The sequence below is a fragment of the Apiospora hydei genome, assembly GCF_038363865.1.
Source record: "Apiospora hydei strain CBS 114990 chromosome Unknown utg000007l_segment0_segment0, whole genome shotgun sequence".
Lineage (NCBI taxonomy): Eukaryota > Fungi > Ascomycota > Sordariomycetes > Amphisphaeriales > Apiosporaceae > Apiospora > Apiospora hydei.
The window spans coordinates 4368458-4391278 of record NW_027117366.1 but is presented as its reverse complement, the minus strand read 5'-3'; the positions used below and the strand labels follow the sequence as shown (position 1 = coordinate 4391278).

General features: G+C 55.2%; 11 protein-coding genes across 11 annotated transcripts; 6 read left to right on the top strand and 5 right to left on the bottom strand.

Annotated features, from left to right (window-relative positions):
* Positions 1–52: 52 nt before the first annotated feature.
* PG997_010532 (uncharacterized protein) lies at positions 53–592 on the top strand (the record flags this gene model as incomplete). Its single annotated transcript, XM_066814847.1, has 2 exons — positions 53–146; positions 249–592. The coding sequence occupies 2 exons, from the start codon at positions 53–55 to the stop codon at positions 590–592; spliced, it is 438 nt and encodes a 145-aa protein (XP_066666809.1).
* Positions 593–1098: 506 nt separating this feature from the next.
* On the bottom strand, positions 1099–1985 carry PG997_010531 (uncharacterized protein; the record flags this gene model as incomplete). Its single annotated transcript, XM_066814846.1, has 2 exons — positions 1099–1213; positions 1258–1985. 2 exons carry the CDS (start codon positions 1983–1985, stop codon positions 1099–1101), a joined length of 843 nt encoding a protein of 280 aa, XP_066666808.1.
* Positions 1986–4103: 2118 nt separating this feature from the next.
* Positions 4104–7874, top strand: PG997_010530 (DNA mismatch repair protein msh6; the record flags this gene model as incomplete). Its single annotated transcript, XM_066814845.1, is given in 6 exon segments — positions 4104–4300; positions 4330–4480; positions 4562–4663; positions 4677–4730; positions 4816–5367; positions 5385–7874. 6 exon segments carry the CDS (start codon positions 4104–4106, stop codon positions 7872–7874), a joined length of 3546 nt encoding a protein of 1181 aa, XP_066666807.1.
* A 541-nt stretch (positions 7875–8415) lies between these two features.
* PG997_010529 (1-3-beta-glucanosyltransferase gel2) lies at positions 8416–9956 on the bottom strand (the record flags this gene model as incomplete). Its single annotated transcript, XM_066814844.1, has 5 exons — positions 8416–8427; positions 8490–8663; positions 8689–9669; positions 9696–9893; positions 9951–9956. The coding sequence occupies 5 exons, from the start codon at positions 9954–9956 to the stop codon at positions 8416–8418; spliced, it is 1371 nt and encodes a 456-aa protein (XP_066666806.1).
* A 2299-nt stretch (positions 9957–12255) lies between these two features.
* Positions 12256–12759, bottom strand: PG997_010528 (uncharacterized protein; the record flags this gene model as incomplete). Its single annotated transcript, XM_066814843.1, has 1 exon — positions 12256–12759. One exon carries the CDS (start codon positions 12757–12759, stop codon positions 12256–12258), a length of 504 nt encoding a protein of 167 aa, XP_066666805.1.
* A 42-nt stretch (positions 12760–12801) lies between these two features.
* On the top strand, positions 12802–13691 carry PG997_010527 (uncharacterized protein; the record flags this gene model as incomplete). Its single annotated transcript, XM_066814842.1, has 2 exons — positions 12802–12928; positions 12988–13691. The coding sequence occupies 2 exons, from the start codon at positions 12802–12804 to the stop codon at positions 13689–13691; spliced, it is 831 nt and encodes a 276-aa protein (XP_066666804.1).
* Positions 13692–13788: 97 nt separating this feature from the next.
* On the top strand, positions 13789–14784 carry PG997_010526 (uncharacterized protein; the record flags this gene model as incomplete). Its single annotated transcript, XM_066814841.1, has 1 exon — positions 13789–14784. One exon carries the CDS (start codon positions 13789–13791, stop codon positions 14782–14784), a length of 996 nt encoding a protein of 331 aa, XP_066666803.1.
* Positions 14785–14950: 166 nt separating this feature from the next.
* Positions 14951–16180, top strand: PG997_010525 (Ankyrin repeat domain-containing protein 23; the record flags this gene model as incomplete). Its single annotated transcript, XM_066814840.1, has 1 exon — positions 14951–16180. The coding sequence occupies one exon, from the start codon at positions 14951–14953 to the stop codon at positions 16178–16180; it is 1230 nt and encodes a 409-aa protein (XP_066666802.1).
* Positions 16181–16695: 515 nt separating this feature from the next.
* On the top strand, positions 16696–17568 carry PG997_010524 (uncharacterized protein; the record flags this gene model as incomplete). The annotated part of the gene is made up of 1 exon (XM_066814839.1): positions 16696–17568. One exon carries the CDS (start codon positions 16696–16698, stop codon positions 17566–17568), a length of 873 nt encoding a protein of 290 aa, XP_066666801.1.
* Positions 17569–18239: 671 nt separating this feature from the next.
* PG997_010523 (NAD(P)-binding protein) lies at positions 18240–19163 on the bottom strand (the record flags this gene model as incomplete). Its single annotated transcript, XM_066814838.1, is given in 4 exon segments — positions 18240–18554; positions 18566–18739; positions 18799–18827; positions 18905–19163. The coding sequence occupies 4 exon segments, from the start codon at positions 19161–19163 to the stop codon at positions 18240–18242; spliced, it is 777 nt and encodes a 258-aa protein (XP_066666800.1).
* Positions 19164–19798: 635 nt separating this feature from the next.
* Positions 19799–20997, bottom strand: PG997_010522 (uncharacterized protein; the record flags this gene model as incomplete). Its single annotated transcript, XM_066814837.1, has 2 exons — positions 19799–20554; positions 20626–20997. 2 exons carry the CDS (start codon positions 20995–20997, stop codon positions 19799–19801), a joined length of 1128 nt encoding a protein of 375 aa, XP_066666799.1.
* Positions 20998–22821: the final 1824 nt, after the last annotated feature.

Genomic DNA, 22821 nt, shown 5'->3' with positions numbered 1-22821 from the left:
TTCCTTCTCAATCAGCCCTCTTGCACATATCTGACATCTTGAAATTATAAAGATGACATCCATCGCCCCCATCTCAGTCTTGCTCTGTGGAAAGATCCCGGACCATATCAAGGCAGTGACGGAGATCCTGAAGCCCGAATTTGAAAGTGAGCAGCTCTTTGCCTCGGCATATCCTGATTAGTCACGAACCACGTGCCGAAAGGTTCACCTTCCACCATACGTTCTAATCCATCAATCGCTCGTTCTAGTCATCGAAGTCTGCTCATCCCTCGATGCAGCCCGCAACGCCATCTCCAAGCGCCTTTCGTCTTCGTCTTCTTCCGACGCGGAGAAACCGCGCGTGGTCCTGATGGGCGGCGGCTTCACCCAGGACGACTTCCTGTCCGTTTACGACAGTGTCGAGGGCGCCAAGTCGGTGCCCTGGGTCCGCCCCGCCATCATGAAGCCCGGGGCCGAGGACTCGGACGCCATCGCGCGGGGGCCGCCGCCGGCGGAGGCGGTGGCGGGGCGGATCCGCAAGACGTTGGAGGGGCGCTTGGAAGAGCTGCGCGCTGGGAAGGGGTTCGAGGGGGAGGTTTGGTGGATGATGTGATATGGTGGTGAGTGAGGTCGTTTGGAAAGTGGCAGCGTCATCCATCGGCGATGTTGGGAAGCAGCACTGTGTCAACTTGGAACGGTAACATGCGTAATAGCGGTAGCAAAGCCGCACCTTGTACGAGGTGTTATAAAGTCTCTAGGCATACGATTGTCTCTTATAGGTCTATAAGTCCTATGATGCGCGTGAACACATCGGAGCCCTCTATTTCATTGCCTTTACGCGTGTCTATGGGGGATGGAACCTTAGCAGGACTGTCTGTCCCTGAACACTCGTTGTCGACTCGACGTTGCCGTTTCCCAATAATTGTCCACGAATGGTGCTATTCACAAAACTCATCCGCTTTCTATCTCCGATATACAGTTATCCTGCTGAATTCGAGCATAAAACCAGGAGAACAAGGGCTTGTGGCACAACTCTGACTCTGCTGGAATTGAAAAGGCGAATACGCGCGATCCTAGCAGCCAGCCCACAGCAAAAGCGCATAGTCGCCCTGTCCTTTCTCAGCTAGCTCTTCGATTAGACTTGTCCTCCTTTCGCCGTACGTTTCGTGCGGAAGAAGTGCCTTTAAGGTATCGGCCAACTTGTTTCTTTTGCAGACCCAAGGGACCCAAGGGCCTTGTAAGGCGTTAGGCCGGGTGTAACAATAGCGTGGTACGTACCCACCAGGAGAAGGGCAGGCCAAGCGCACGACATCGCGAATCTGGTCGACTTGATCCGGGGGGATTGCGTCGGTGAGATAGCTCCGTGTGGCCGGAAAGACGGGGTCGTTGGCAGCGGGATTACGTTTGGCAATCTTGGGCGCGTTCTTCACACATACGCCAGTAAAGTCCGGCCCCAGGACCTGCATGATGTGGGCTTTAATTATGTCGAGACGTAGATAGCTGTACGCATCCCGCCCTCCGTGGCACAGGGTGCCCCTGTCGACCCAGATGTCGCACGACTGGACGAAGCAGTCGTGCTGGGTGCTGAGGTACACCATCCCCTGACGACCTCTACCTACTTTGCGGCAGCTCGTTTCTTCCCCCAACGACTCATCGATGTGATGCGCAGTCAGTTTACCCGCCGACTCCTGCCAGTATTCCATGGTCGGAGGGTAGGGATACTTCCTCCAGGTATCGATATAGCTCCCTCGCACCATCGGGGCGTCGAGGTGCTCCGGCAGCACAGGACGGACAGGCAGGTGGACGTCGTAGAACTTCAGCGCGGCCTCGCGCGCTTCGCTGTTCACCGAGAGGAGGGGGCTGACGAGGTAGTTGAACGGCAGGACGTGGTAGTGTGTCTGGTGGACCAGCACAAGCCGGCTGCTTGCCTCTTCCTCGAGCGTGTGCTCCCAAATGGCCAGCCGGAGCTCTGCTGGCAGCTGAGAGAAGCCCTTACAAGTCTCCATCTTGAACTAACCATATTAAAGATATAGTGTATGGGGGCTTGCTCGTTCGTCAGTGTCAGGAATGACCGGAGGAGCGGCGTAGCACGGAGTAGATCAACAATCTGTCAAGGATTTATGATGCTCTGGTGAAAATATCCAGTGAGGTCAATGGTTTCGACCCTTTTTATATACAGTTTTCAAACAATAGGGTTTGTATAGTGCTTGGTTCAAGATACCCTGGACTTCGACACTGACCAGCAATCTTAGACTAGGGCATACATTCAATGGCGTAGAGTTTGGGGATGCATATCGATAACTGAGAACATTTGATACCTACCGGTTTCTATACTATGGAAGAGTCACCTGAATGAAGCCTAGCGACATGGTCTGACCATTCGAGCTCATCTCGTTGGGTATGTCGTATCATAATTTTAGTATAGCGCAGAGATACCCATCAGGGTATCTGCTCTGTTTTGGGTCTTTTGTTTCCGCTGGCCTGCCGTTAGGACTTGAAATAGCCAAAAAGAGAAAAGCATAAGAAGAAGAAAAAGTGATATCATCAGAAGATAAAGTCTATAACACTTAGCGCTATCGGTAATTAACTTATTTAAAACTTTAATCTGTTTAATTTAGCAAATGTCGCCATTTCCCCGCAGGCTTATGGTATAAATACCAATAGCCGGGGTCCAATTCCCTGACCTTGGAGAACCCCTGGTTACGCGTGGTACTGTCGATGAAGTGATGCGCCGAGAGTTCTGTGTTTGCTAGAAGAGCAGCAGGAATATGTCAAAAGAATGGATGAAAGTAGCAGCAACCAGCGGCTGCCACAATCTAATGTAATGCGGAATGGGAAACTAAGAAGAACGCAAGCAAACAACTATGCCAGCCCCGCGACATCATCAGGGGACCGTGGACAAGGGGACCAACCGATGATACTGATTTACCCTGCCACATGGAGCATCCCGACCCGGACCCCTTGGTGATCACTGTTGTCAACACCTATTCGCCTTAGTTGGGAAAAGGCAGTCTGTATGGTTCGTATTAAGCCAAGAGCTACCTCGGAACAGTGCTATCCATCGCGAAACATTAGGATGAGATGAAATGATCACCGAACCGAATGAGTGAACACTACCATAGGAAGGAAAGACCCCAGGCGTTATCCACCGGAACATGGATAATTTCGTGGAAGTGTGCGGTTTCAGAGGCTGGAAAAGGTCAAGCAAGAATGGCCAACTACATAAGATACAGCATCGCGATGGCTTGGACAGGCGGATCTCCTATCACACCTCTGTCCAGCCAGGTGCACGGCGTCTTGGATATCGCCTGGCCGAGAGGAATACCCAGGAGAAAATTGTCTGATTTGATATTCCAAGCGATAGTTATATAATTGGACCAGAGCCCTAATCACCGCCATCTCAGAGACACTGTCAGCATATACATGTGCAGTCGTTGTAGATACCCAAGCAAGCCCTTCAAGGCAGAAAGTTGCAGGTTGACTTGCACATGGCCAGAGTAGAGCCAGGATTTGCTTACAAGTCATAGCAATGTCGTGTATAAGCCCACAAGAATGCTTCTGTATACGGACATAGATATTGCCTTTCAGACGAAGCCTTGAAGTGGAAAGCTGCGAGATTCTTCATGGCCGATTATCGATTGACCCGAGTTGACAACTTGACATCTGAACTGTCTTGCTGTTGCCCCACCTGGAGCTCCAGTGGTTTTGGCGGGGTAGCGCCCTGTATAGAGCCTAAGAAGTGCCGAGTGGGGGTCTGGTTCAGAAGCCCCGTGCGCCCGCGTCGCGTAAATGGCGTACCGACGTACCCAATTCTACAGGGGAACGCGTGCCCAAAAAGCAATTTGGGTGCGGGAGACGCGCCTACCCTGGTCGGGACCGCGTCAAGAGCCCTGACGTTTTGGAGCGGGTTATCAATGGCAACGGCAGTCGCTCTTCCATGCTCCCTCCCGCTCAACCACTCCCCTTTGAATTTCTTGACATTGGGTCTCTGCTTTTGAGAATATTTTGCTGTTTCTTTCTCAAAATCTGCGGGAGATCACTTGTTCCGGTGTGTTTCTAGAGGAGCCTTTGTTTTTGTCTGTTGCCCTTCTCGTTTTCCTCGAGAAACTTGAAATTCCGTCAAGATGGGGGAGAAATCGCTTCCCAAGACGCCGTCGTTGACCAAGAAGACGAGCTCCATGTCCTCCACCGGCGGCAAACAGAGGAGCATCTTGGGCTTCTTCTCCAAACCCGCCCAGAATGCCGCCACGGCCCCATCCGCCAAATCCTCCCCGCCAAAGGAAGCCAACTCCTCGCTCTGCCTGAAGGAGAGCACCACCAAGTCCATTCCCTCCACCTCAACAATAACAGGAAGAAGGCCGCCAACATCACGCCCGTCCCCAGCAGCGACGCAATCGAGCCCTCGAGCTCCCAAGAGAACCACTCCGAGGCCACCCCCAAGCAGGCCACCCCCGCCACAGCCATCTCCAAAATGGCCTTGGCCAGCAGCCCTTCTCGCCGGGTAAGTCATGCCTCGAATTGGTCTTCTTTCCACAGATCTGCCCAAATAGCAAAGTTTTGGTAATTAACATGTCAATGCCAGGCCAAGAAGCAGGTCAGCTACGCCGAATCCGACGACGAAGACGAGGACGTCGTGGTCTCTAGGAAACCCACCCGCTCTCGCCGCACCGCCACGCGCCCGGTTGTCAAGGACGAAGACGAGGAAGACTATGAAGAAAACGATGACGCGGCGCCAGAGGAAGCCGACGACAGTAAGTTTTGGTCCCCCACCCTTCCTCATTCTCGAGGCAGTCGACTGATGCTTGTTGCTTCTAGTGGAAATGGACGACTTTGTAGTCTCAGACGATTCCGACGCCCCCTTCAAAGAAGCGAAAGCGACCCCAATCCAAACCCCAGACGGCGCGCAAGCGCTCGCAAGCCTCATCTCCCCCCTCGCGCCAGGAGCCCGAAGATGACTTGGAAGACGAGGAGCCCATGGAGGAGATGCCCTCGACCTCGACGGCCCAGCAGTGGAAGTACGACCCCGACACCGTCAACCCCGTCCAGCTGCGCAAGACCAACACCCCCGACGTACAAGCCGCCGTCGCCCGCGGCCAGGCCCACACCCGGGAGCCCGAGCAGCGGTATTCCTGGCTGGCCAAGATGTCCGACATCAACCGCAACCCCGTCGGCCACCCCGACTACGACCCCTCCACCGTCTACGTGCCCCCGTCCGCGATGGCCAAGTTCTCGCCCTTCGAGAAGCAATACTGGGAGATCAAGCAGAAGCTGTGGGACACGGTCGTCTTCTTCAAGAAGGGCAAGTTCTACGAGCTGTATGAGAACGACGCCACTATCGGGCACCAGCTGTTCGACCTCAAGCTCACCGACCGCGTCAACATGCGCATGGTCGGCGTCCCCGAGAGCTCCTCGACATCTGGACCAACCAGTTCATCGCCAAGGGCTACAAGGTCGCTCGCGTCGACCAGATGGAGAGCGCGCTCGGCAAGGAGATGCGCGAGCGCGACGGCGGCAAGGCCAAGAAGGAAGACAAGATCATCCGCCGCGAGCTGGCTTGCATCCTGACCGGCGGAACCCTGGTCGACGGCGCTATGCTCCAGGACGACATGGCGACCTACTGCGCCGCCATCAAGGAATCCACCGTCGACGGCCACCCCGCTTTTGGTATTGCTTTTGTTGATGCGGCCACCGGCCAGTTCTTCGTCTCCGAGTTCGACGACGATGTCGATCTGACCAAGTTCGAGACGTTTGTGGCGCAGACGAACCCGCGCGAGCTGCTGCTCGAAAAGTCCCACCTCTCCACCAAGGCGCTGCGCATCCTCAAGAATGCCACGGCCCCCACGACCATCTGGAACTACTTCAAGTCGGGTGCCGAGTTCTGGGGCGCGGACCTCACCCGCCGCGAGCTCGACTGCAACGAGTACTTCAAGAAGGACGACGACGACAACAAGGAGGAGTGGCCCGCGACCCTGGTCGAAGCCAAGGACAAGGACCTGCTCATGTCTGCTCTGGGCGCACTGGTGCAGTATCTGCGTGTGCTCAAGATTGAGCGCAACCTCTTGTCGCAGGGCAACTTCTCCTGGTACAACCCCATCCACAAGAACGGCACGCTCATTCTGGACGGACAGACGTTGATCAACCTGGAAATCTTCAACAACTCGTCCAACGGCAGCAGCGACGGCACCCTCTTCAACCTGCTGAACCGGTGCATCACGCCGTTTGGCAAGCGACTGTTCCGCCAGTGGATCTGCCACCCACTCTGCAACATTGACAAGATCAATGAGCGCCTGGATGCCGTGGACATGCTCAACAGCAACACGGAGATTCGAGAGCAGTTTTCTTCCGAGATGACTAAGATGCCTGATCTGGAGAGGCTGATTTCTCGCATCCATGCCGGTGCTTGCCGGCCGGAGGACTTTGTCCGCGTCCTTGACGGGTTTGAGCAGATCGAGTACGCCATGAGCCTGCTGGCCCCCTCCGGCAGCAGCGACAACACGCTCGTGAACCGTCTCATCAAGTCCATGCCCGACCTCACTGAACCCTTGGCCTTCTGGAAGTCGGCCTTTAACCGCAAGAAGGCCCGCGAGGAGAAGATTCTGATCCCGGCTGAGGGCATCGAAGAGGACTTTGACGCCAACGCGGCGACCATTGCCGGTCTCAAGAAAGACCTGCAGCGACTGCTGGAGAAGAAGAAGACGGAGCTCAAGGCCAAGAACCTCAAGTTTACCGACGTGGGCAAGGAGGTCTACCAGATCGAGGTACCCAAGTCGGTCAAGGTCCCCAAGGACTGGAACCAAATGTCGGCCACCAACGCCGTCAAGCGCTACTACTTCAAGGAGCTCACCAACCTCGTCCGCGAGTTGCAAGAAGCGGAGGAGACGCACTCGCAGCTCCTCAAGGAGGTGGCCACTCGCCTGTTCCAGAAGTTCGACGTGGACAACGACACCTGGCTGCAGGCCATCCGCATCGTATCGCAGCTCGACTGCTTGGTCAGCCTGGCCAAGTCGTCGGCCTCGCTCGGCGAGCCCAGCTGCCGCCCGACCTTTGTGGACGAGGAGCGGAGCGTCGTCGAGTTTGAAGAGCTGCGCCACCCCTGCATGCTCAACACGGTGGACGACTTCATCCCTAACGATATCAACTTGGGCGGAGACTCGGCCAAGATCAATCTGCTGACGGGCGCCAACGCGGCGGGTAAATCCACCATCCTGCGCATGTCGTGCATTGCCGTGATCCTGGCTCAGATCGGCCACCATATCCCGGCCACACGTGCTCGCCTGACGCCGTGCGACCGCATCATGTCGCGACTCGGTGCCAACGACAACATCTTTGCGGCCCAGTCGACCTTCTTCGTCGAGCTGTCCGAGACCAAGAAGATCTTATCTGAAGCCACGCCCCGTTCCCTTGTGATTCTCGACGAGCTCGGCCGCGGCACGTCGAGCTATGACGGTGTGGCCGTCGCACAAGCCGTGCTGCACCACGTCGCCAGCCACATCGGCTGCGTGGGCTTCTTCGCTACGCACTACCACTCGTTGGCAACCGAGTTCGAGTCGCACCCCGAGATCCGGGCCAAGCGGATGCAGATCGACGTGGACGAGGCGGCGCGCCTGATCACGTTCCTGTACAAGCTCGAGGACGGCGTGGCCGAGGGCAGTTTCGGTATGCACTGCGCGGCCATGTGCGGGATCAAGGAGAGCGTCATCGAGCGGGCCGAGGAGGCGGCGCGGGAGTGGGAGCACACGTCGCGGCTCAAGGAGAGCCTGGAGAAGGCGCGTCAAGGCTGCTACATTCCGCTGGGCATGCTGAGCGACGTGGCGGCCGTGCTGGACCAGGCGAAGACGCCCGACCTCAATGACCGGAGCTTGGATGTGCTGATGAGGGCGATTGAGGCACTGTGAAGATTTGAGTGTGTACGAGGAGGTGTTTTCAAATTTCGCATGAGACAGGATGGGCGTTACGGATGGGACGGCAGACCCTTTGGTCTGTTCTAGCTATACTAGAGATCTATTTGCTGCTGCAAGGCGTACGGCGATTATCAGGCAGGCCTGCCGTTTGAGGCTGGGTCACGGATGTATGTGAGGATTGACGATACTGGCTAGGATTCATGGCATATAATACAATTGGCTTTGCCTGGTGATGATCATAGATGCGGGACATACGTATTCGAATGTCGTTGCATTGCTTTCTTGTCAGTGTTGTCCAATTTAGGTATCGCTTAGGGTATACTGGGAATGTGACAATGCTGTTCGGACACGAGGCGACAAACCCATACACAATCAGCTTATCCCATTGGCAGAAATCACGATTTTCAGGTTTGGTCCGTAAACAAATCAATTGTCTATATGTCTCTTTTGAGTCGCTTACGAGATACAGGACGCCTCTCATTATTGAGACATGACGAAGGGAAACAGGTACATTGAAAACACACCAAGCCATGAACTAATCGCCATCCTACAGCATGGCAGCAAGAGCAGCGACGACGGGGAGAGGAGAGCGGCCGAAACCAAGGCCACCGACGACGCGGCACTCTCGTCGCCGTTGCCGCTGCTGCCGCCGGGGCCCTTGTTGGACGGGGCATCGTTGACCTTGGCGTCGGGCATTTCGACGAGGGCAAACTGGGCGTTGACCTGCTTGCCGTTGGAGTCCATGATGTTCTGCTGGAACTTGTAGTCGACCGTGTCCATGAGCTTGCCCGGGGGAGGCGCCGGTGACGCCGTCGTCCATGAAGCCCTGGGCCTCGCTGGGCAGGGAGGGGATGGCGCTGAAGTCGCTGGCGAAGCCGTTGCTCTTGCCGAGGATCAGGTCGGAGGAGCACTTGGGCGGCGCGACGACCTGCATGTTGTCCGTCTTGATGTTCTTGATCTTGTTCCAGTCGACGTCGTCGTACTGCTTGGACAGGTTGTCAAAGTCCTTCATGAGCTCGACGTCGGACGACTCGGTGTCCTTGGTGTCGGCCATCTTGACGAGGCCGAACTTGTTGGCCTCTTGGGTGTACTCGAAGACGATGCCGCCCGCAAAGGTCTTAACCATGTCGTCGCGGCCGTACATGGCGGCGATCTCGTTGAAGGGGCGGGGGGAGCCGACGGGCTCGTTGCAGCCGTGCTCGGACCAGAAGATGGGCAGGGAGGTCTTTTCAAAGTCTTTGACTAGTTCCGGGTAGCCCGACTCCTCGAAGGTGGCGTCGCCGCACCACGAGTAGATGTTGACGGCGAAGAAGTCGGCGCGCGACATGTCGTCCTCCTCGCCTTCGATGCTGCACCCCAGGTAGTTCCACAAATCCACAACGGAGTCCTTGCCGGCGCCGGACGCGGAGCGGGTGTCGGTGGCGGCGTAGCCGACGGCGATGAAGCGGTCCGAGTGGTTCTTGATGTACTGCTTGAGGTCGCGCGTGACGGCGCGGATGTAGGGCGGGTTGTCGCGAGCCTGCTTCTTGTCGTCGATGACCTCGTTGCCGGCGAAGAAGGCGATGACGTTGCTGTAGCCCTTGAAGGCCTCGACCACCTTGAAGATGTTCTCGAGGTAGCCGTGGTGGTACGTCGACTTGGCGTTTTCTTTATTGATGTGCGTGTTGACGACGGGCGAGTTGACGTCGAGCATCAGGTAGATGCCCGCGTTGTTGAAGACGGTGACGCACTCGTCGTGGTTCAGGTCCGCGTGCAGATTGTAGACCCGAATCACGTTGGCGCCGAGCGACTGTATCACGGCGGCGTCGCGGCGGCACTGGTCCGGGCGCGAGAGGGGTCGAACTTGTCGGCGCCGTCGCTCTTGAAGGCGGACTGGCCGCCGGGCTGGTAGGCCAGGCCGCGGATCTTGAACTCGCTGCCGTTGCCGGTGAAGTAGAACTGGTTGCCCTTGATCTCGATCTGGGGCAGGGCCGCCGCCGCCGTCGCGCCGAGGGCGACTAGGGCGGTTGATAGCTAGAGTTGAGGCGTTAGTATGGTTGCTACCTTTGTTGCATATATCGTTGGACTTACACGCATGGTGACAGTCACTAGATGGGTTCCGGATACAGAGAGTAGTGGTTATTATGGAAGCGAGGGAGATGCAAAAATGCCAGAGCAATCCAGTTAAAATGAGCTAAGTAAAGGTTCTAAAAGAGTGACTTGAAAAGGTGCTGGCGAATGTTGCCGTTTCTGATCTGCTTCGCGGATTTGCCTCTCAGAAGATAAAAAAGGGAAGATGTCGAGAACAACAAGAAAGAAGGGAGAGTCCTCGGATTCAAATGGGAGACATGGCAAACGGTTTGAATCCTTTCCTGTTTCCCTCTTGCCCCTTCTTTTCCTTTTGCCATGTTTTACGACATTGACCAAGAGAATACCAAGAGGTCCCAAGACGTCGCCAAGCCGAGTGCGTGCCGACGAGTCGCTCTTGGGGGGCGCGCATGAAATAAGGCCAAGCGAAGCTAATGGCAGGCTGCGCCTGTTTGCCCAGCAATCCAGGGGCGAAAGACAGCAATAGTAGCCTTTGGCAGTGGCATTACCAATAATAACAGCGCGCAACCTGGGTCCTCCCGAGCGTCGAGGTGATGAGTTGTGGTGATCATTCATTCTCGGCGCGGCTCTGGGCAGTCTTGTCGCATCCCCACACCTGCTTTTTTCCCAAGTCGGGCTTGGCTGGCTGGCACTGGAACATACGCTCGCTCGCACAACAGACGGACAAACCAGGATGCGACGGCCAGCGTACGGGCATCCGAGTCGCGCCCAGAAACGACAAGACGAAGCAGATGGCCATCATCCGCCCCAACCTGAGACCAAATTAAAGTTAACGTCTCGGCCCCCGGTTTTTGTTGCTCGTCCCAGAACCATAGTTCGTTCGTCTGCTCGACTTCTTCATCTGGTGTCTAGCTTTGGGTCTGTCGCGTCTTGTCTGGGGGGCTGCTGGTGCAATGCCGAGCCGCCGGCGTCAAATTCGTCCCAGGGTTTCGCAGACCGCCAAAGCCGCTTTGGCTCTCAGCTCTGCTCCGCATGCATCTTGGTATTTCGTATCTCGGATGCCTAGAAATTTAATAAGGCGAACAGGAGAAGAGGATTGAGAAATTGGGCCTGACAATAGGATTTTTCTCTATTGTGCAGCTCGTGTAAGATCTACTTTTGGCTGCTTGCTGGTAGGTTCAGCAGGATTCGGTCTCTAGTGTGTTTTTGACAGTCAAGGACCTCGGGTAGTCCTGCTTCTTGGCAACAGGCAGGCCCTGTCGTCTCGTGTACTCAGAAGCATCGTCCTTATGCCAGTGAGGTGCGCTGCGAAAAGAGCAATCGACTTAGAACTCGAGGATTACTGGGAGCATCACCAAGGAGCGGCAAGCATGTGTCCATACAGAATGTTCAAATGTCGAGCATGCTCTGTGCGTAGCACTGGCTTTGCTGATTCCGGGTGTGACAGGGGCTTCTCCAGGCAGCTTGTTAAAGTCTTCAGCCGCCAACTGATTTCGCGCAACGCAGGTCGGTGCAAGCCACATATACTAACATAAATATCTCCCTGTCTGCAAAAGTACGAAATCCACCCTGTCGCCAAATCCAAGGTTAAATCCAAGGTTATGCGAACACACGTTCTAAGACCTTACAGAACTCTCTCAATGAAGCTTCGAGTGGTATTGGCTGCCCTGCGCCCATCGAACGGCACGGCACGTACATGCTTCCAGGCGCTTCAATGCGGTATCTTACAATGCCATTCAGTACAATTCTGCCCACTCAAACCAGGTCGCTTAAGAGTCTGCCGATAGGTGATCGCTACTGCTTACTGCCGACTGTTGTCAGGCAGGACAAGTGCATGATGCCTATTCGTCGGTACCCCCGCACGACAGCCAGGCCTGCAGGCCGGGCGCTTCATTGAGAGCATTTTGAAAATCCTGTCAAAACCAAATACTTAGGCATCGTCCGCATTGTGAATAATCTTGATATCATCACTCCTTCCCTTTTCTGATATCTTCGCTATGAGTCACAAAGCTCTCGTGAGGCTGCCAACCGCGTCTCTCACTGCTGCTCCGCCCCGGAATGACGGTGTAGTCAGCATATGGGGTGCCGCCGAGCCCGGAAACTCAAACCACGCTCAGGGTATCCCATTCGATGATCACGACTTTTCTGATAACAACTATACATTGAGTGCGCCGTCATCTACAGGCGGTTCCGCCGCCGCTATGTGAATGTTCATCGAAAACGCAATGCAACCCAGCTATCGTGGGGTCCCCCTTCGGTTGTCTGACTGTGCCGCAGACCCGCTACAGTCATTGCACGATGGCGCGGCGAGATCGAGTCGTTGAGCGCCGAGCAGCGTCAGCTCTTCCTAAGAGAACTCCCGGAAGGTGGCCTGCAGAAATATGTCGACGCTATCGGCAACCTTATTGGCGATAAGGTGCAGAAAAGCCAGTCTCTCAGGGTGGGCAGATGGGTAGCACCCTTGGTACAGCTTGTCGACATGAGTCGGCCCTTTGCCGATGCCCTCAACTCCGTTTATCCGCCCGCCGGCATGATCCTCGGCGGTGTCACTTACGTGCTGTCCATGAGCAAGAGGTTCGTCGACTATCAAGGAGCCGTCCTTGAGTTCCTCGTTAAGGTTTGCAAGAACCTGAGCATAATCGACCGGTACAAAAAAGGGTTTCAAACAGAGGAAATGCAATTGGCCCTGATCGATGTTTACGGAGATATCGTCCAGTTTTGCGCGCGTGCGTCCAAACCGTTTCTGGACAGCAAGGGGAAAAGCAGGATTACTGCCGTCTCTCTCTTCAAGTCGCAGATCAAATCCTTCAAGGAAGAGTTTGGCGATCTGGAGCGGAACCTCGCAACTCATCTCTAAGTACTCGATAGGACCGCCATCCTAGTCTTGGGTCAAATGTCTGCAAACCTCCAACAGACGCAGCTCATGGGGTTGAAGATGCAGGTTCGCTCTCACGAGGCCGACAAGCGCCAACGCAGCGAGGAAGAAGAGCGTATAGCCAAGGAGCTTGCCAAAGAGCAAGGTGAGCAGCGCAGCCAGGTGTCGAGATAGAAGATTGTAGGAAAGCTGATACCGATGCAGACGAGTTTCGTTGGCAGATGCTAGAGTGGATATCCACCACCGACTTTCGGGGAGTGCAAGACGAGAAGCTTGATAATACACTCGACGGCACCGCGCAGTGGCTCCTCGACGATGATAGGTTCAAAGACTGGAAGCTGCAGTCCCGCCCGAACCGCCTGTATCTTCACGGCAAGGCCGGCTCCGGAAAATCGCACCTGGCGGCCAAGCTAATCAGAGACGTCGATCTTTGGTGCCGTGAGCAGAATGCCAGTCTCGCCAAGGTGGAAACCCAGATATCCCGGGAGCAAAATGCCAATGCAAGCCACGCAAAGATGGAGAGCCATCTGGCTGGGGAGCAGAATACCAACGTGAGCCTCGCGAAGGTTGAAACCCAACTGGCCCGGGGAGAAGAAAATTCCAGTATCACGAAGCTGGAAAACCAACGAAAATACGCCATGGCCTATATTTACTGCGGCGCCAACATGACCGAGACCTCTGGCCACAAGAATCTTGATAGGACTTCGGAACCTAGGAGCGGAGCCGCTGCTATTCTCTCCTCCATCTTGAGACAACTCTACAGTTACCTTCCTAGAGATCAAGATGTAGAGTTTCTCAGGGACCTCTGTCGTCAAAACCAGTCGAGTAATCCATCGATAGAGGATGTCAGAGAGAGTATAAGGCTGATTGTAGCCAAGTTCGCAAGAACCTTCATCGTGGTAAGATAATTTCGGTGTTTATTATTCATCATTACCTGGAAGAGTATTATTGACCACGACCGATTCATAGGTTGATGGGTTGGACGAATGCAGCGGATTCAATGACATGGGGTTCGAAAACCTTTGCTCTTTTATCTCTTCGCTTGCCTATGCGGATGTAGCAAGCAGCCCAGCAACTGTCGCCATCTTCAGTCGTCCGGGCTACGCTGCGATCGAAGATGTCCTCGGCGGAGCTTCTCGTATCCAGGTGGATGTTGGGGCAAACCAAGCCGATATAGACCTCTTCATTGCAGAGAGGACACAAACCCTTACCTCGAACTCGTCCACCCTGCAGGACATCAAGGCCATCCTATCCGAAGACGCCGATGGTATGTTTCTGTGGGTCTCGCTGGTAATAGACTCCATCAAGAAGGAAAGAAACGACAAAAGAAGAAAATCAGCCGCGAGAAATATGCCTCGAGGTCTTGCTGGCGCTTATTCCGTGGCCCTTGATCGTGTCCTGGCCCAAGATGAATCTATCAAGGACGTCGCTTTGAAGACGCTACTTTGGATAGCGAACTCGGAAAGGCCCTTGAGCGAGGTAGAACTGTTCGAGGCGCTAAGTATAGAACCAGGGATGCCGGACCTCGACGACGAGGATAGAATCGATGGCAACTTTTCGCTCACGGAAGACTGTGCAGACCTGGTTATATCCCGCAACGGCCAATACAGCCTCCTCCATGTCTCCCTGAAGGAATATCTCACACACCCGCCGCTCAAGTACGCCGAGGAGCCCATTGCCGAGTACTGGATGAAGCAGTCCAAGTCCCAAGCTATCCTGGCCGAGCTGTGCCTGACCTACCTCATGTTCGACACGTTCAAAGAACACCGTATCGAGGCCAGAGAAGATACAATAGTACTCCTCGAGAAGTACCCTTTGCTAGAATATGCGGCTGCACATTGGGGTAAACACGTTGCCAAGGTGTCCGTCACAGAGAAAGACAAGATTATGACATTGGCAAGAGACTTTCTGACCGACAAATATCTTCTCCAGCTATGGGGACAGGTGATGTCACTTGCAGTGGGGGCGTTGAACGAACGGGTCTGCAGCCTCTGCACCTAATGTCTTTCTTTGGGCTTACCGAGCTTTTAACGCACTTTGATCCAGCTGAGTTGCAGCTGCAGCTCGACTCTAGGGGGAGGATGGGCAATTCCCCATCAAGTTGGCCTTTGATCAGAGGCACAAAGACATTGCTGACTGGCTTATCGCTCAGTACGGATCATCAACCATGGAGGCGTACGTACTGCTATCTACAAAGCGCTCGCTCGTTTGTTTGGCAGCACGAAACAATTGGGCGGATGCGATCCCCAGACTGCTCGGTATGGGACTTGATAGCAACGAATTGGCTGTGGTTCCCGATCAAGGTCAGCTGACGGCTTTACATGAGGCAGTAGTCTTTGGCTCCGAAGAGGCGGCGTTATCATTGATCAAGGCCGGGGCCAGTCTCGACCTCTGTAACAACTTTGGTGAGACTGCTCTCATGATGGCAATCACCAAGCAAAGGCTTGGAATCGTCGATTTCCTTCTTGACCGTGGAGCAAATGCCACATTGCACGACCTCCATGGAAACTCGGCTTTAACCAACGCGATACGCCAGAACCTTTTGCAGGTTGTCACGAAGATACTTCGACGCGGTGCGGATGAGGGAACCCAGCTCGATACCCGTACAAGCCTTCAGGTGGCGGCGGTCTGCGGGGCACACGCCGTGATAGACGTACTTATCGAACACGGAGCGGACCTCGAATACATGGACAATGACGGATATACCGCTCTACACAATGCCGTTTTGGGCTACCGGAGTAACATGGCACTTCTCCTCATCAGTCGAGGACACATGCTGGCTGCCACAGCCACTGATAAAAATGGGGCGACAGCGCTGCATCAAGCAGCCGAACAGGGCAATGAGACGGTTGTACGAAGGTTGTTGGACTGTGGATGTGAGCCACATCCCGAAGATAAACTTGGAAGAACCCCTTTTTGGCTGGCAGTGTATAACCAGCAGCGCGAGGTCGTGGACCTCTATCTCTCACGAGGTCTCGATGAGGTTGTTACGAGACGTGGACCCCGACGCAACTGCGCACTTGCAGCCGCAAGGAGTGGCGACCTTGGCCTATGGCGCAAAGTGGTCGCCATTGATAAGACTTTGGTATCCGACGTCGATCCGGAAGGCGACGATGGTCTATGCCTGGCTGTTTGCAATGGACACACCCATATGCTGGAGGAAGTGCTTGCCATGGGCTTTGATGTCAATGGCAAGACCGAGCATGGCGGCACGGCGCTGAGCATGGCCGCAATGAAAGGTATTATCGGTTCCGTGCGATATCTTTGCCTTAGAGGTGCCGACCTGGATTCCCAGGACGTACATGGCCTCACAGCCCTTCACTGGGCCGCGCAAGGAGGGTTTGAGGAATGCCAGAGTATTGATCGAGGCTGGGGCGGACCAAACGATACGCGATGACCTTGGCATGCTCGCCAGAGACTACAACCCATGCGCTTCTTTGAAGGCCCGGGCCCCGGGCCCTGAGCACGGCACCTACGACAGCCGAGTCATGGCTGCGGCAACCACTCGGAATTTTATCCTCATGTCGATTGGACGTATCAGAGCAGAAAAACCCCCTCCACCGAAAGAAGCAGCGGAAAGATCCGCGTGGGAGAGAAAGAGACGAGTAGAGTTGGGTGCGCTGCTACGTGCACTCGCCCTATTCCGTGATCTGGAATGGATTCTCTTTGTGGAGCTAAGTATGATGCATCTAGAAGATTGGGTGTGCTGTGACTGCTGTGGCTACAGCCTACAGGATGCCCTAAGCTGGCGCCTCTGCATTTATTGCGATGAAAACGTCTGCAATCAGTACTATTTGTCTCATGATGGTCACATGGCCGCCCTCAAGCAGCTGGAGAGGATGGAGCTTGACACGGTTGCTGTACGCAAGGTGCTCAGGCCGGTAGCCCCTCAAGGACGTCGTATTTTAGTCGATGTTTTTGACACACCGGGCGCTCTGGGACTGGGTCCGGAAGAGAGCCGAAGCGTGCAATGCTAGGAAGTCCGAGAACGAGGAGGAAGGGTTTAAAATATCCCTAGAGAACCTCCCAGGATGGGAACTGGTGAGTATCCTGAGCCAGTTGGGAGACGAACTCGGCAAGACCGGCAAGACCGGTAAGCTCGCAAACACCGAGTCATCGGTTGTCGATTTGGGTGCGAAACTTAACAGCCGACTGCGAGACCTGTTCCGCGATCAGTCCCCAGATAAAGAGGTGACACTGCCCAACTTTGCGGGTCATCAACTCCTGCACATTACACCTGTGAAGGAACTTGCCGACGACAAGAAGGCCATGCTCGGCCCGGAAAACGAGCTCACCGAGCTTTTCCTTCGGTCGTTGGAAGAGAAGTACAGATCCATCGAACAAGCAGATCTGCTGATTCGACCAGACAATGAAACCAACGAAACACGATTGCTCTACACGGGCTATGATAAGTTCAAGAACCAAAAGAGCGTGGGAAAGCAGGCGGCTTCCGAGACGGGAGAAGAGGAGACTGCCGGAGAGGAGATGCACCTTGCCGCGGACAGGCAGGTCGAGTTCCTGATCGGCGCCATCCAGCACGATCTGATGCGGCAGTGGAGCTTGATCGCGCCGGGGAAGAAGGAGAAGACTCGCGAGGAACAGGAGCTGATACTCGAGACGGCATGGCAACTGGCTCAAGCTATCGCTTACCATGAGGTACGGATGCCGTCGCTGGCCGACTTGACTGCCGCGGGTCCCACTAGAAGCTACTGGCGGAAGGGAAGTGAGCCGAGTGATTCAGGGACGGACTCGTCGTCGGTGTCGGATTTCAGCTTGGATCTGTGATGCCTTAAGGTCCCAACACATGTACTCCCAGAGGGGGCACAGGCACCACGGCTGATGGCAGGTCTTGGTGAAGGAGTTGGCTAGGGAGACGATGGTGCTAAGATTGAAAACCTCGGTTATAATATTGGGGAAACCACCCGACTATCCCGTTGCGTTTTATGGGTGTGAGACTCGGTGATGGCTCCTTGGACCCGTGGATGGTCCTCCGTTCGTTACTTGCCGTACTGTCACAACAATAAGCCAATGCCATAGCTAATTCTTCTCACGTTTGACTTCCACAGCTGAGATGAGCTCATCCGCTGGTGCAGTACGTAACCTCCTAATTAGCGGCACACAGGGTAATCATGGGCCGGATACTCTGCCTCCAACATCGGAAGATCCATCGTACTTGAAGGATGATTCTGGTTCCTCTTTGCACCCGTTCTCTGTGTTTTAGGACGCCCAAGCAGCGACCGTCATGTAGGGTTTGATACAGCTGCAAGGAGCATCAAAGTTGTTTACTGACTTGTGCCTAGTATGGGAAGACGGTCCAAGATGAGGACCTCGAGAAACTAAAGGGAGCAAGACAAGTCCGTGGTTTCAAGTGTGTGGTAGGCTCCTATAGAATGACCTCGACGGTAATAAAAGACCATGACTGACCACTACTCATTTGGCTCATACGTATTCCCAACTCAATAGAACGGCTCACCCACCGCGCAGTCCACGCCGTCTTTCACACACCGATCCACCGCCGCGGCCGGATCCTCATCCCCATCCAGCATATCCAGCCAACAACTCTTGACATCCTTATTCTCCAGCAGCAGCGCCGTCAGGTGCGCCACCGAAACCCGGCTGGCCTTGACCCCGCCGTACTTGTCCGTCTTGCCCAGCGACACCTTACCGACGGGCGTCTCGCCCAGGGTGCCCGGGCGAAGACAGATGGCGGCGAAGCCGGGCCCGCGCTTCTTACCCTCTTCGTACAGGACCTGGTCGGCCGCAACCTTGGCCTCGTAGTAACGGGCCAGGGGCCCGACTTCATCTGCTGCTGTTGCTGCTTCATGTCCTCGGTCCACCAGGGCGCGTCGGCTAGGCGCGAGCCCAGGAAGGAGATCATGACGAACTTGGTGATGCTGGGTGTTGCGGCCGAGGCGCGGATGAAGTACGTGGCGGCGTCACGGTCTACCGCAAAGGTCTGTCCATTGTGTTAATCATCTTTGTGTTGTGGTTCTCATCTGGCCTTCGGCTACTTACCCGTTCAGGGGGTCCCTTTCCGCCGGCACCTGACAGCAAACATAAAAGTCATCAGTTTTTCTATACTGCCACGTTATTTCTAAGGTTCAAAGGGGGCGGAACATACCGGCGCTCCATACGACGTAGGACGGCTTCACCTCGTCTAGGATGCTCTTGGCCTGGTCCTCGCTCTTGACGTCCTCGACGCTGCGGACGAGCACGTTCAGCTTGCCCTTCTGGCCCTCGCCCAGCTTCTCGAGGCCGGCCACCTGGTCCGGGTTCCGGATGACGCTGGTGACGGCCCAGGAGCGCTGGAGCAGCATCGGGGTGAGCAGCTGGGCGATCTTGCCGCTGCCGCCGAGGAGGAGGACGTGGGGGGAGGCCATGATGGGGTTGTGTGGTGCTGGGCTGGGTATCGAATCGAGAACTTGGGGGACGATATCGTTTTGTCTTAGACGAGAATAGGGTATCTTTGATATAAAACGAAGGTCTAATTTAGCGGACGGATACTCCACCATCGTTGGGGATCTATATATTGAGGACCCCGTTGGCAGCATTAGTCAGGGCAACTCCGCTCTGTGACGTCACTTGCAGACGGGGTGGCCGCCGGGACCGGATTCGATAACTTCCAACCTGCTGTTACAAAACTCTAATATCTTGTCAACTGCAAAGATCTTGGTGTTTGACTTCCATGATCTACATTTCCTTACGTTCGCCGATCTGATCTTGCCGTGGCTGTGTCAATTGCGACGGGGCCGCAGCATCCGAAGTCCAACAACCAACCATGACTTGATCGGAGTTATGGGACCATCGGACTTAAGATGATCAACAGAATGGCACGATACGAGATAGCACTACATCACGGCAGCGGCAAGATTGAAGAAAGCAAGTGTCCGTTCATATGATTATATTGAATTATACCAAGATGTACCATCTCTACTGATGCCAAGCGGCTTAGCTTCCTGAAAGCGACAAAATCCCGTCCTCCCCGCAAAAAACACATCAACCATTGTGAGCACGCTTAGGTGTGACCGACAAGACCCTGCTGGGGCGCGTTGTCGGGGTTGATGCTGACGCCCGCGAACCCGAGCTCCGAGTTCCAGGCGTCGGCGGTGGTGGCGTCCTTGGGCCCCGTGCCGAGCTTGGCCTGGGCGGCCTTGCAGGCAGTCACGGCATCCTTGGCGGCGCCGCAGACGTTGTTGAGCTGGTCGCAGATGCGGGTGAAGATGATGTTGGGGTTCAGCGCCTCGTTCTGGCCCTTGTTGACGGCCGGGTCCTGCGCCTGGAAGGTCGACTCGCCCGCCTTGCGGCCGTTGAGCGACTCCTCGAACTTGACCGTGGGGACGCAGGTGCCGAAGTCGAGACCGAGCGAGGATTCCTGGAAGCCGGGGAAGTTGCCGGTCACGGCGTTGGTGACGGCGCCCTTGCCACCAGAGGCGGCGCCGCCGGCGTTGGCGGTGCCGTTGTTGGCGTTGCCGGAGTTGTTGTTGCCGGAGTTGTTGTTCTGGTTGTTGTTGTTGTTGTTGTTGTTGCCCTTCTTAGCGGCAGCCGAGGTAGTGGCCGAGGAAGCAGCAGAGCTGGTGGCGGTTGCAGATGCACCCCCGTTGCTTCGGGTAGCGCTGGTCGTGGCGGCGTTGCCGTTGCCCGAGTTCTGGTTGTTGTTGTTGTTGTTGTTACCAGAGTTGTTGTTGCCGGCGTTACCAGCGTTGCCTCCAGCGGCAGCACCCTTGGTAGCAAAGTTGCTGAAGCCGTTGGCCTTCATGATGTCGGCGACCGACTTGCCGGAGGCGTCAAAGGGGTGGTCAGCGACGTGGCCGACTTCTGGTTCTCGTCGGCGGCGCCGTCGACGTCGGGGTCGACGAGGGGGATGATGCCACGGAGCTCGGCGGTGGCGGGCAGGCTGGCGTCGTCGCAGATGTTGGGCACCTTGACGTTGAAGGGGTTGAAGTTCTGCTCGGCCTGGACGAGCTGGGCGGCGCCCTTGAGGACCTCGGGGTCGTTGCCGAGGCTGGTGACGATCTTGTCGGCCAGCTCGAGCTTGGCGCACGGGTCGGCCGCGGCGAGCAGGACGCCCGGGGTCTGACCGGCGAAGGTGCCGGCCTGGCCGGGCTCGCCGAACGAGCTCAGCGACTGGATGGCGTTCTGGACGGCGCCTTCTTGGCCGAAGCGGGCCTCGGCGACGGCCAGGAGGATGGCGAGGGCGGCAGACTTGGTATACATGATGACAGAAGGTTTGGTTTGGTTTTGCAAGCGAACAGTCTTTGCAATGAAGGTAAATAAGATTTTACGTCGAAAAAAGATCGAGAGTAAAATTTGGTAAAAATAAAAAGATTGTGTACCGGCCAAGCGGTATGTGTCGAAAAGAAGGTTAGAAAGAATGTTACGAACGAAAGGGAGTTCACAGAACTGTGGAGAGAACTGAATATGTCAAAGAAAGAACTGATGCTTGATGAAGAGGGAAAGAAGAGAAGCCATCATGGGAAGGACGAAACGATATGTTTATATATTACTTTGGTACATGTACAGGTAGGAGCTGCAACTGGAGGGATCAGAGGTCTGGACCGTCACTCTGGCCAGGCGGCTCCGTCTACGAGTCCTGGCCATCGCCTCCTGATGGCGATCATACAGATGGTTGCAATCAGACGGCCCCGGCGGCTGAACTGCGATGTGGGAGTGGATTCCGTCCGATGACAACCCAAGTAGGGTATACGACCGTGTCATCGGGGGTGGACGCAGGCGGATCATGAGTGTCCCGGGCGCTGAGCATGTTTGATTTCGTCAGCAGAATCAGCACAGGTGCATATGCCCCAGGCGTGCGTGCACCAGGCAAAACATGAAGTTCGGCATGTAGCGAGCGATACGTAGAACAGAGCTAGAAACAAATCCAGCATAAGCAACTCCTTGAGGAGCCCTAGATAGGAAAGTCGACCGCCAAGCCTCACGACTAGTGCGTTCAGGGTGGGTGGAGATGATGCTAGTTCGTCTGGGCTCGCGAGGGTTAGGTATGCAAGATGCAGGGATCTGATACGCGAGTCTGTCGAGAAGCACTTGCGGCTTGCAGGCTATACACGATGTACGTATCTCTCTTATGAGGCTCTGGCGTGTCTGTCGTGATCTCGTATGTTGAGTGGATTGGGCAGGAGAAGTAAAGCTGTATCAGATGAGAATCGCCATGCACATATTCCAACTTAGGCTTGTAGTTATCAGACACACCATCTCGTTTTGATGGGTAGATCAGGGCAACGTAGGATGAACTATTCAATCGAAATGGAACAGTGATCTGTCAGTTGTCTGCCAAGCGGTCGTTGAAGAAGGAATTGACGACTTGAAGATCAGAACAAAACGTTTATTGGGGTTGTCGGTTCTCGCAAGCAGCCGTGACGGGAATCCGTTGCAAGGTTAGACGGACGTTGAAATTTGATTTTGGCGGGCGACTCGTTGCCACTGAACAAAGAACAACCTTAGATCCAAGGTTAAAGCACCGTCCCCTGTTGTCCCCTGGCGTGACCCCTGTCCAGCACTGTTTAAGTCGTTTAAGGCCCCTGCTTCAGCCGCTTCAAGCCTAGGGGGCCCCTCTTCCAGCACCTCCAGAACCCAGACAGAACCGAAAAACCCCTTCTGAGGCTCTGGGCTCTGAAGTTACTGGGGTCGCAGCCCGTCTGGCAAATTGACTTTGGGCCAAGCATTGCAACCCCAGGTCCGCAAAAAACAAACAGTCTCAAACCCGTTTCGAGACAGGAGGGGTTTGATCGGCTCGATTCTTCTGTCGGATTGAGCCGTTCGCTTTCTCGTCCAGCCGCCATGCGCTTTGAATTGCCATTTCAACTCTACTTTCTGGTAATTTGTCGTAAGCGATGAACGTGTCGCTATGGCCATGTATGGCTTCAGAGAGCGTTGCGTATGAAATGCATGCATGCAACTGACATCAGGCGGTTCTTACCGCGATGGGATCACGTCCGTTCCCAGTCAAGCCGTTTGGCAGTTTGCTACAAGCAGCCTGCCGTCTGAACTCAGCATGTCGTGGCGAGATAGCCGTCCCTTCTT